We start from the raw sequence: 11,571 nt of genomic DNA, 5'->3' as shown, positions 1-11,571 counted from the left end.
ACTGTATCTATCTATCTATCTATCTATCTATCTATCTATCTATTCCAGAGGTACTAAATATTATTTGAATATAAATCAATGAGCGTTGCAAATATGGTAGAGTATTATACAGATGCTAATATTTTGAGATGAACTGCAAATGGGAAAAGGAAACAAGAAAATGTTGTGATTTTTTTTTTTTATACTCTAAAATTCTTTTCCTGGGCTGGGGAGATAGCTCAGCAGAATAACTGCATGCCTGGCAAGCTCAAGAGCCTGAGTTCAATCCTTGGTTCCACCAAAAGAAAGAAAAAAAGATAAAATTCTTTTCCTTTAACCATATCTAACTCTGATTTAGCATGATTAATATAAAAATATTTACAATGAACAAAAATCAATTTTTAGATGTATTGTTATCAATTGTTTCTTTCCCCTAATATTCCAAATATGTTTCCAAATTATGAAGCCTTTTCTAAGACAAAAAATTGTTGCATGGTAATTAATAAAAGAAAATATTCCTAACATAATGCATGTAATATTACCAATCCAAAGGTTGATAAAAGATTTGCCTGCATATCCACAGTATGACACTTGCTTAACGTCAACTTAGGCCACTCGTACAATGTAAAGGTTAAGGAAATAATACTTCCCTGTGTGGGTGGTTGAAAGGATTAATTATTTTGTTTCAGGCTGTGATTTGATAATATGTGCATAATATTTTAATATATATTACATGTATGTTATAATTTTTTAAACCTGGAATAGAACAACTCATAATTTCCAAGCAGGTTCTGTGCTACTGAGCTATATCCCCAGCCCCAAATTAGATAATTTTGAACACAACCATTTCACACTTTAACATTCCTTTCCTGTTTGTTTTTTGTCTTGGGACTTGATCTCAACCCCTTACACTCACCAGGCAGGTGCTTCTGCAGGTGAGCTCTATCTCCATCCCTACTCTGCAACATTCTTTTCCTTTAATCAGAGAGCATTCCTCAAAGTATCAGACATTTATTTCCCTCCTTAAATGACAGGAAGAATTAATTAGAAATTTTGGATTGCCCTAAACTTGGTAATAAATGAATTATAATAGGTTGAAAAGATAAGAATTTTGTAATAATTTCAGAGTCATATGGAGAGAAAACATTCTCTCAGGTTCTCACAGAGAGGAAATTGGTGAAGCAATGGTCGTGACTCATCCACATGGCTGACACTGATAAAGGATCTACAAACTTCAGTACAGGGTTTGGGGATGAATCTTGAGGGGACTTGACCGACCTTGTCAGATACAAAAGTTCCATTTCTTGTTATATAGGTTTTTCTTTATCTTGGTATTAATAATCCAGCAGAAAAGTATAAAAATGAGGTAAAAGAAAAGTAAAGCCATGTTAATAAGCTGAGCTGTAAAAGGCTCAAATCAACAACTTCTGACATTGCCAGTCCTATGGATAACCCACTACTATTATGGACTACTGGACTATAGTGGATTATTTTGCTGAATTCGTAAACCTATAATGTTTAAATGGCAATGGAATACCCATCTCTAACAAAGCTAAACAAAAAAAGGGGATACAAAGGAAGGACCATTTTGTATCTGTATACAGAATAGGATAGATGCACAGCTACTTTCTCAAATTCAATGAGAAGAAAGATTTGTACTAATAATATTTGGACAGGATATCATATCTATATGTTGTACAATGAATAACCACTGAGAAGACAACAATATGCAACGTATGAATTACTGAAACTGTCCTATTAATCGGTTTTGAAACTGTCTCTTTGCTATGTGCTTCTCAATAAAATTAATTAAAAAAAATATATATAGTAATATTTAAGGAAAACACATTGAGAAAAAACAGAAAAAGATTAACACTAATTTGTGCTCATATTTCTGTGCAGAAAAGCCCCAGTATTAACAAGATTACAGTACAAATATGACCACTGAAATTTTATATCTGAGCAATATGATCCTTTAAAACATTAGAATTACATTTTAATATAATATTAATGCAAAATGTATAAATTTCTTATGTATAAACATTTTTATTTTCTAAAAGTTATTTCCTATTACTTTTTCATTTTATCAGGACTTTAAATTCTCTCCTGGGTCCCTCAACTCTTGTTCCTGGTGGCTGCATCAGCCTGGGCACAGAAACCCAGAAGTGCAGTTATGTTCTTTCCAGCCACAGACAGAGCTCGCGGTGCATGGGCTAGAGCAGGATCCCCTGCAACAGGAGCCTGATTCTCTAAGCATATGTGGGGACAGCAGAGGAGAAGCCAACAGTAGGTATCTCATTCTCTCCTCCTAGAAATAGAAACAAATCATACATCTTTGAACTATTTTTGAAATGTGATAATGTCTGATAGCTGGTCAGTTTCTCATCACTCACTATACTCAGATTCTTTCTTTTCCCCCTGGGCTGCTTTTAGTTAGAATCCTCTCAGGTAATTAATCCTCTTACAGGGTTTAGACTTGGAGAGCAGAATCTTCTGAGTCAAGCACGCAAAAACGCTACTAAATTGTCACCAAAATAAAAACTTATTAGTAAGAATCAGAGTCAAATTTGTATATTATGCACATATGTAAGAGCACATATTTTAGAAAATGATAGAAGGAAAACACACATTCAGGGTTTAATGACAAGTGACTCTCATGCCACTTGCTCAAGAAGCTAAAGCAGAAAAAACTCGAGCCCAGGAGATTTTTTACAGCACAATCATCACATCATTTACCTTTCTCAAAAGCTATGTGGGCATGAGGAATGTGTCTAGGAGCAAAAAACATAAGCAAAGATCTGGATATTGTAAGGAGTGTGAGATAGGTAGAGACCCAATTTATAGAAGGAAGAGGCCCAGGTTCCTTACTGTGATGTTCCTGGTCCCAAATAATTTGTAGCCTTAGGGAGATCACAGTCACAGCTGTTTAAAATAGGGGCCTGACTTCAAAACAGAAGCCTCTATCACCAAGTGTAAAGCAATATTTACTACACTTTATTAACTAACACACACACATGATGACACAGAAGAAAGACAACAGACAGTAAAAGTTACATCAACAGGTCAGAAGACCTTCCAAGCCTGAAATTCCAAGTCTAGAGCTGTGTATCCCCCTCATATGGTTTTTCAGGGTTCATATTAGAAGGGTCTGGGCACAGTGTCCTCTCTGTGGATGAGATCCCAAAGCGCTCCCACATGTGAGCCCTGTTAAACACCAGTTGAGACAAAAAGACCATGTCCCTCATTTCTGCAAGACCAGAAGCCCAGAGTCTGTAGCCCTTAAGAACTGATCGAGTCCATGAAGAAACAAACATCTGAATCATCTAGACAGGTGAGCAAAACCATTGGGAGCTGAGTTTCTGTTCTTACCAGGATGCCAACCAAGCATCCTATTGTGTAATATTTACAAGGCTGTGGAACTGTGTTATGCACAAAGCAGATCTTTCCATACATAGATTTAATCCTTCCTGTGTGCAGGTGCAACAGGGACCCTATGAGTGGGCATCTTCTCTGAGACTGAAGAAATCACTGTACCGCTGAGAAGTCCCTTTCTTACCAAGCCACAAGTAGTTTGCTAGAATTTATGAATATTTGGAAAATTCATTATTTAACTACAATTTTGGCATCAGCCCTGATAAGATAGGATATGAGAAGAGAAAAAATACATCCAACTGAGAGAATTCCCCTGACCTTATCAGACCCAAAAGCTACAACTCTTGTTGCATAGGTCCTGCTTTACCTTGGTCTTAACCATCCAGCAGAAAAGTATAAAAATGAAATAGAAGAAGGAAAGCCTTGAAGTTATGTTGAGCTGCAGGGGACTCAGGTCAACAATTTCTTTTTTTTTCTTTTCAAAGTTTTATTGATAAACATATAGCAATGAGACAGTTTCAAATCAAATCGAAAGTACAGTTTCAACAAATAATACACTGCATACATTCTTCCTAGTGGTTAATTGCTGTACAAGATGCAGACTTGTGATCCTACTTACAAACATCATTAGAAAAAATCATTCTCTTCATTAAGAGAATGCAACTATATATCTATCCCAACCACTTTGAATACACAGATACAAAATGGACATTCATAGTTATACCCCAATTTTTTTTTAAGTTCCGTTGTTGCATATTATAGGTGTGTAAACTCAGCAAAATATTCTAAAAGAGTACAGAAGCCCATAATATCAATTTCTGACATTGCCAGTGAAGCAGAAGACCCAATACTATTATGGGCTACAGGACTCTTTTAGAATATTTTGCTGAGTTTACACACCTATAATATTCAAATAACGGAACTTAACAAAAGAAAGGGTATACAGATGAATGTCCATTTTGTATCTGTGCATTCAAAGTGGTTAGGATAGATATATAGTTACATTCTGTTAATGAATGGAGTGATTTGTTCTAATTGTGTTTGTAAATAGAATATTATGTCCGCATCTTGTACAGCTATTAACCACTAGGAAGAATGTATACAGTGTGTTAATGGTTGAAACTGTCCTACCAATTTGATTTCAAACTGTCTCATTGCTATTTGTTTATCAATAAAATTATGGGGAAAAACAGTGGTAGGGAAAGTCTCACAGATGATTTAAAAACAGGAGCCTCTATCATTTTGCACTCAGCTTGCAGTGGTAGGAGTCCTAGAGTATCATAAAGATTATTTGAGACAGTAACTGAATATTTACAGAATAATTTTACTGCAAGAAGAAAGGGTAAACATATCAGAAGACAATCTGTAAGAATGTGAAGAATTTACAGCAAGAGAAATGGAAAGTCCTTTACAATATTATGCGATATTTGGCAATAGCCACTTAGCACTCAGCTTAATCCAAGAAGCTAAATTGAGAAGAAGAACATCATCTAATTCCATGCAATGGTGTCCAGGTCTGGGGAAGGCATGCACCACAGACTACAGGGCTAGGAGGGTCCATCTCAGGTTCTAAGTGTGAAAAGAAGAAGCTAGCAACAGAAGCAACTAAAAAGAATAGTTCATCCTCCATGCAAAGTATACGTAGACAAGGTAAATATAGGCAGGGCTGTTGTGCCCATTTCGGTGGGCAGAACAGGTGGCACTATAGAAAATATTGATCCATTGATTCATGAGTGGTAGCCATTATTTATCCTGATGTCCAGAAATAAAAAACATAACTGAAGAAGACACTTACTGAATGAAATAGAATTCTCTGGTAGGTTGTATATCAATCATACCAGTATAGTAAATGTAGAAATAAAGAGACAAGAAACACCCAATCACCACGTCTCCATCTTTGTGCACACTGGTGCTCCTTTGGCGAACGCAGGTTTCATTATCAAAAGTACACACTAAGGAAAGAAGCTGCAGGAGAAGGAAGATAGCAATCAAAGCCAACATTATCGATATGCAGGCAAAGCTTAGGGCAGAGTGAAGAGGAAAATTGCAATCTGAGCCACTTAAATAAATATGCTCTGTGTGTTTCAGCTTGGCATGGTTTCAGATTCAGGTCGACACTCTGATGCCCCAGCTGCTGTCAACATTGTCAGCTCCATGTACCTGGAGATTGTGCCACCATTCTCATCCTAGGCTCTACATCTGAGGTCTGGTGACCAGGAGAAAAACACAAGACAAATTATGATCGCATGTAACTTTCTGTCCCTTGAACCATCATGACTTAATCCAGTTCCACTGATGGCAACACCCCAGTGACCACCTCTTCCATGGAAGATTTGCTCTTAAGTCTTTGTCAATAAGCCACTGGCACAAATTCCATTAGATGTGCTGCTAATGGATTGCATGAGAGGATTTACTGTTAAGAGTCTCTGGAAATAGTCTGGAATGCCTCAAGGTCACTAAAAGATATTGGACACTGTGCCTTCCAAAGTGAAAGTTCAGGAATTGTCACCTGCAAGGCCCACAGGACATTCCCTGCATATCTGTGTTATCTTTGTACCATTCATAGGAAGTGAAGCTCACAGCCACTCCTGCTCTGTATTATTGGGGTGCTAGTAGTTGCCTCACAGCCAGGAAACCCAAATTAGTGACTGAACATGAGTGCAGAAACACAATGCATTTTGAGTTGTATAATATTGCCTATTTCACCGCTGCTTCATTCTTTTAACTATCTTCATTCTATGATTTAATATGCTTCTAGAATGCATTTCTCCTCTTACATGCTCGAGTACCTCCAGGAGTTTGGCTTCTATGAGAGCATGGGCCTGTGTGAACTATTTCACTTTTTCCCTCACCCTAAAGCAGAGGAGCAAACTGAAAATGGCTTCTATATTTTCCATCACTCAAAGTATTGAGGAGCAAGGAACCACAGGTAATGTGTACACCTCTGAGTATCAGGGCAGAGCGATTATTCTAAACAATACTTTATTAGTTAATGCATGCTTTCCAATATTTGTCATAATCTAAATAACCAGCACAGTGAGTCTCGATATGAACTTGAACGTCTCTTATTTTGTAGGAATAATTATTGGCTTATAAATTGTGACATGTTAGTAATAAGCAATCTGTGAAAGATGCAAGGAAACATCAACTTCTGTAAGAATAAACTTTAAAAATTAAAGTATGTACCTCTTGAGAAAATATATGTCCTCCATTTTTTGAAGTTTTCCCTCCATTCCAGACAAGCCCTTTGTGGGGCATGGTGCTAGAACATTCAATGGATAGGCTCAGTGTGGAACCCTGCAGTGCAATTACCTGCAGAAAGGTTAGGAGAAAGAACCAGTGAGAAAAACCAGAAGCAGAACATTTATCCCATGGGGCACAGCAGGCTCACTTGGATGGGCCACAGCAGGAAGAACCCACAGCAACCAGAACCAAGCCAGACCCAGCTGGACAAGTTTGAACTTGGTTGATCCAGGCCCAGTTAGTTGAACCATACTGCTAGACATAGTTCTACAGCAGCATCAGAGAGAGAGAGAGAGAGAGAGAGAGAGAGAGAGAGAGAGAGAGAGAGAGACAGATAGAGAGAGACAGAAACAGATGCAGAGAGACAGAGACAGAGGCAGAGAGTCAGAGAGAGTCAGAGAGAGACAGAGACAGAGACAGAGACAGAGACATAGAGAGAAAGAGACAGAAACAGACACAGAGAGACAGAGACAGAGGCAGAGCGTCATAGAGAGTCAGAGAGAGAGAGAGAGAGAGAGAGAGAGAGAGAGAGAGAGAGAGAAACAGAGACAGAGAGAAACAGAGACAGAGAGAGAGACAGAGAGTGTAAGAGAAACACGTAATTGGTGTGAACCAGTCTGCCTGGAAGATTCCATGTACATCATCAAGGGGAGGTGACCAGATGGAATTTACAGGAACTAATTTAAATGCAAATTTCTAATTTAATATCTGCTTAGCTATACAATCATAATATTTGCTCTTATGGTCTAAAATACAAACCAATTAATTACAAAAGTTTGCCAAATGGTAATTCTCACTATCCATTATTAATTTTTCTAATTATAGTACTGAAAATCGATAACTACATCTATCTTAGCCACATTATCTCTCTTGGATAATAGTATAAGAAGGTGCTTGGGTAATAACTGTTACAAAGCTGTACAACAAAGATCAGAGGACAATGCCAAACACAAACCAATTTCTCACTCTTAATTAATAGAGAGGGCAAAACCTTGGGACACACAAAATTAAGAAGCTTTGAAATGGAAGAGATGCCTAAAAAACAAATTCTTTAGAGAGGCTCTTTAGAGAGTGATACAACTACTAGAGAACACTTCCAAAAATGTATCACAGATATAAAGCTAAATGGTTCTCTCTGAAATATAAAATGCCAAAAAGAAGGAGCAAAATGAATTCTAAGGACCCAAGCCAATCAGAACAAATGCAAGAAAGAGTAGCATAGAAGAAATTAAAATTCACAGAACTGACATTTCTGAAATAATAGCGTCTGAAGTAAAGAAACAACTGCAGAAATCTTGAGAGGAAATCAAGTCAGAAATATTCTGTTAAAAAAATATAACTTAGGAATTTTATTTATTTATTTATTTAGATGCTGCCAGGGATTGAACTCAGGACCTTGCACTTGCCAGGCAAGCACTTATTTGACTGAGCTCTCTCCTCAGCCTAACTTAGTTATTTGTAAAGATACTTTAAAAAATTATAAAGGACTAAGTTGTGTGTATATTGTGGTGATTTGTGTCCTTAAAACATGTTTTTAATAACAGTTATATTGAATATTTGGAGTTTTATGATGTTATACTTCAGAAAGCCACAGAGGGTCAGTATGAGATTATATTATTTATAGTTTTTTCTGTGGCCCACATCTTCAAACATAAATCTCTTTTAAAAAGTAATTACTTTACTGTTAATCCCCAACACTTGTTGAATATATTTTGGTTTGAGTTTTAAAAGGCCTTTTAATTTACACTCGTTATACCTGCTTCTTACATTAGTTATACTAGGTAGTAACATGCGGGGTTTAATCCCTTAATGGTAAAGTATTAAGGTACATAGATAACAGGCTCATGGGTATAGCAGGTGAAATGAACTACTGTTTCCATTGAAATTTTGTTCCTGTGCAGATGTTATATTGTAGCCTTAATAACAGGATTATAAATCAGTAAAAAATGATGGGCATATCGGTGCACGCCTGTAATTCTAACAGTTTGGAAGCAGAAGCAGGAAGATTGCCATGAGTCCAAGGTTAGTTCTGAGTTACCATAGCAAGACCCTGTCTCAAAAAAGTACATAAATCACTGAAAATGTTTTCAGGATTTTAAAGACAATTATAATTCATTCTTTTGATGTATGTGTGATATCTAGTATGCCAAATTATTGCTAAACTTTCCAGCCTACATCATTCTGATTAGTAGATAAAGTGAACCATGTGAAGTGTGTTTTCTGTTTGCTTTTTTATAAACTTAGTACAGGGTCTATAGGGTCCACATGATCTCATATATAGATTGGACTGCTAGTGATCCACCTGTGTTCAGTCTCCCAAATGCTGGGATTACAGGCAAGCGCCACCACATCCAGTTTCAATCCCTGTCCAGCAGGTCCTGTGGGTGAGGCCTGCACAGGAGAGATTGAACCTTGATGCTGCACTGTGCCTAAGCAGGAAGTTTAATCCGCAGAGCTATTTGGTCGGCAGCATGTGAAGTTTTAATCAGTGAATATGCTTCATTAGGGAATTTGTAACATAAATATAAGTGAAGTGTACAAGTACTCTCTGAATTAAAAAAAGGAATGACAACTATAATTAAGGAATTACTATGCATTTCTAATGAAGACTCTGATTTTAAAAAAAAAGAGGAGAATAGAAAAATAATGGAAACCCTAAATGAGCAATATAGAAAAATTTAGAACTTATTAAACAGATTCAATGAGATATTCAGGAGGTTAAAAACTCAATTAAAACTTGGCAAAATTATCTGAATGACAGTGAAGTTAGACTTTGAGACCTTGAAGACAATGTTGTAGCTCGTAAAAAGGTAAGGACAGATCTTTTAAAACAACTACGATGCATGAAATACTAACTCAACATCTGCAAGATGATGCAAAAATGAACAATAAAAGACTAATAGGCATCAATGAAAAAGAAGTCAACACAGACTATATAAAAAGAATATGGGAAGAAGTAATCGCAGAAAACTTCCCAAATATGGAGAAACAATCACATGATCAGATAATCAAGGCACACAGAACTCCAAACAATATCAACCCAACTAAAACTACAGCCTGGCATATAGTTAACAAGAGCTCAGAGCACAATAACAGCACACTAAGAGCTTCTGGAGAAAAGAAACAGATCTTATTTAAAGGAAAACTCATCAGAATACTGGCAGACCTTCCTCATAAACCATCAAGTCAAGAAGAGCCTAGAGTAAAGTACCCCAAGTCCTATAAGAAAACAAATTCTAATCCACACTGATATACCCTGATACACTCTTTAAAATTAGAAGTAAATTCTTCCACAACAAAGAACAACTAAAGAATTTCATGACAACCAAAGGAACCTTACACAGAATACTAAAAGATATTCTAGAAAGGGATCAAAAGGATTGCAATTCCAAAAGTGAGAAGAGAAAGAACCCACCCAATAGGGCAAACAAATGAACACACTAGAAAAATAGGTAACCAAAAACAGGAAATAACATGAGAAATGTAAGTCAATACGTTTCAGTATTAACCATCATAAATGGACTCAATAAACCAAACAAGAGAAACAGACTGGCCGAGTGGATTAAGAAACAAGATCCAAAATATTCTCTTTACAAGAAACACAGTTAGATCGTAAATAAATCCAAAGGTTGAAAGTCAGATATGAAAAACAACTCTACATGCTGCAGGACCTCCGAAAACAGCAGGAGTAGCAATCCTGTTTACAAATAATCTGAACTTCAAACCAAGAATGATCAAACAAAATAAAATTGCTACTACATACAGGTGAGAGGAAAAATACAAAAGGAAGAGACATATAACAGTCATAAATACATATGCACCAAATTTGGGAGCACTGAATTGTATAAGACTCATTTTATTGGACACGAGAAATCTAATATCCAATAACACAATCTTAAGAGGGAAGCTTAGCACACCATTATTACAAAAAGATAGGTCCAGCATACAAAATGTTAGCAGAGAGGCAGTAGAACTTAACCAGAACTTGGAAAAAGTGGACTTCATGGAAATATAGTGTTCAACCCAATGATAACTGAACATGCAATCTTTTCAGCTGCACATGGCATCTTTTCTGAAATAGATCATATGATAGTCCATAGGTCATGTCTAAATATATGCAACAAATCAGAAATTATCCAACGCATTTTATCTCAGCACAGAGCAAAGGAAAATAATGACAAAAGAAATCACAAAAACTTATAAACATATGGAAATTAAATAGCACTCTCCTCAGCAAACACTAACAGGTGAAACTAAAGAAGAAATTAAACAATATCTACAAGCAAATAAATCTTCAAGCAAAATTTACCAGATGATATAAAGACTGTGAATAACTCAATATCAGAAAATGAATTTGAAAATGTAATAAAATTTGACTGACAAGAAAAAAAACAAGGTCCTGAATGAATTCACAACTGAATTCTGCAAGAAATTTACGGAAGATTTAACCATAGTACTCTTCAAACATGAGATGATATGAAAATAGTTCTCAGAACCACCAGACCCAGTCCTAGCCCAGGTCCGGTGAGTGTGTGGGAGAGCTTGCTGCTACCCTGGGCCAGCTGAACCAGTCCCAGCACAGGCGCAGCGTGGGCCAGACCCTCTCCCACCCCCTTGGGCCACCCCCCCAACTACCACATCACCTCCCCACCCCACCCACCCAGTAGGAATTTCTGCCTCCCTCAGGGAACCCCCAGACCCAGTCCTAGCCCAGGTTCTGTGAGTGTGTGGGAGAGTTTCCTCTTCCCCCTACTTCATTTTGCCCCTTCCAGGCACAGCTCAGGCATGGCATCCACGCCTGGGGTGAAACCTGCAGCTGCAATCCCTGCAGAAGGTGCAGAGGATAGAACCACCAGGTAGTCCAGGAGCAGAACATCTTGCCACAGGGGCACAACAGGTTCACCCTCAAGGGCAGCAGCGGGAAGGAGCTGAGCACAGCAGCCAGACCCAGGCCAGACACAGCTGGATAAGTCCAAA

At 37.3% G+C, this 11,571-nt stretch overlaps 1 protein-coding gene across 1 annotated transcript in view; it reads right to left on the bottom strand.

The window, feature by feature from the left end:
* LOC101570658 (vomeronasal type-2 receptor 116-like) overlaps positions 1-5,352 on the bottom strand; it is a 22,336-nt gene extending 16,984 nt beyond the window's left edge. The window contains 1 exon segment of the mRNA XM_012512940.1: positions 5,236-5,352. Coding sequence (XP_012368394.1) covers positions 5,236-5,352 — 117 coding nt within the window.
* Between the last annotated feature and the right edge of the window lie 6,219 nt (positions 5,353-11,571).

The sequence above is a fragment of the Octodon degus genome, unplaced genomic scaffold (genome assembly GCF_000260255.1).
Source record: "Octodon degus isolate 3935 unplaced genomic scaffold, OctDeg1.0 scaffold00290, whole genome shotgun sequence".
NCBI classification, from domain to species: domain Eukaryota; kingdom Metazoa; phylum Chordata; class Mammalia; order Rodentia; family Octodontidae; genus Octodon; species Octodon degus.
Note: the sequence above shows the minus strand (reverse complement) of the source record. Positions and strands in the feature narration are given on the sequence as shown.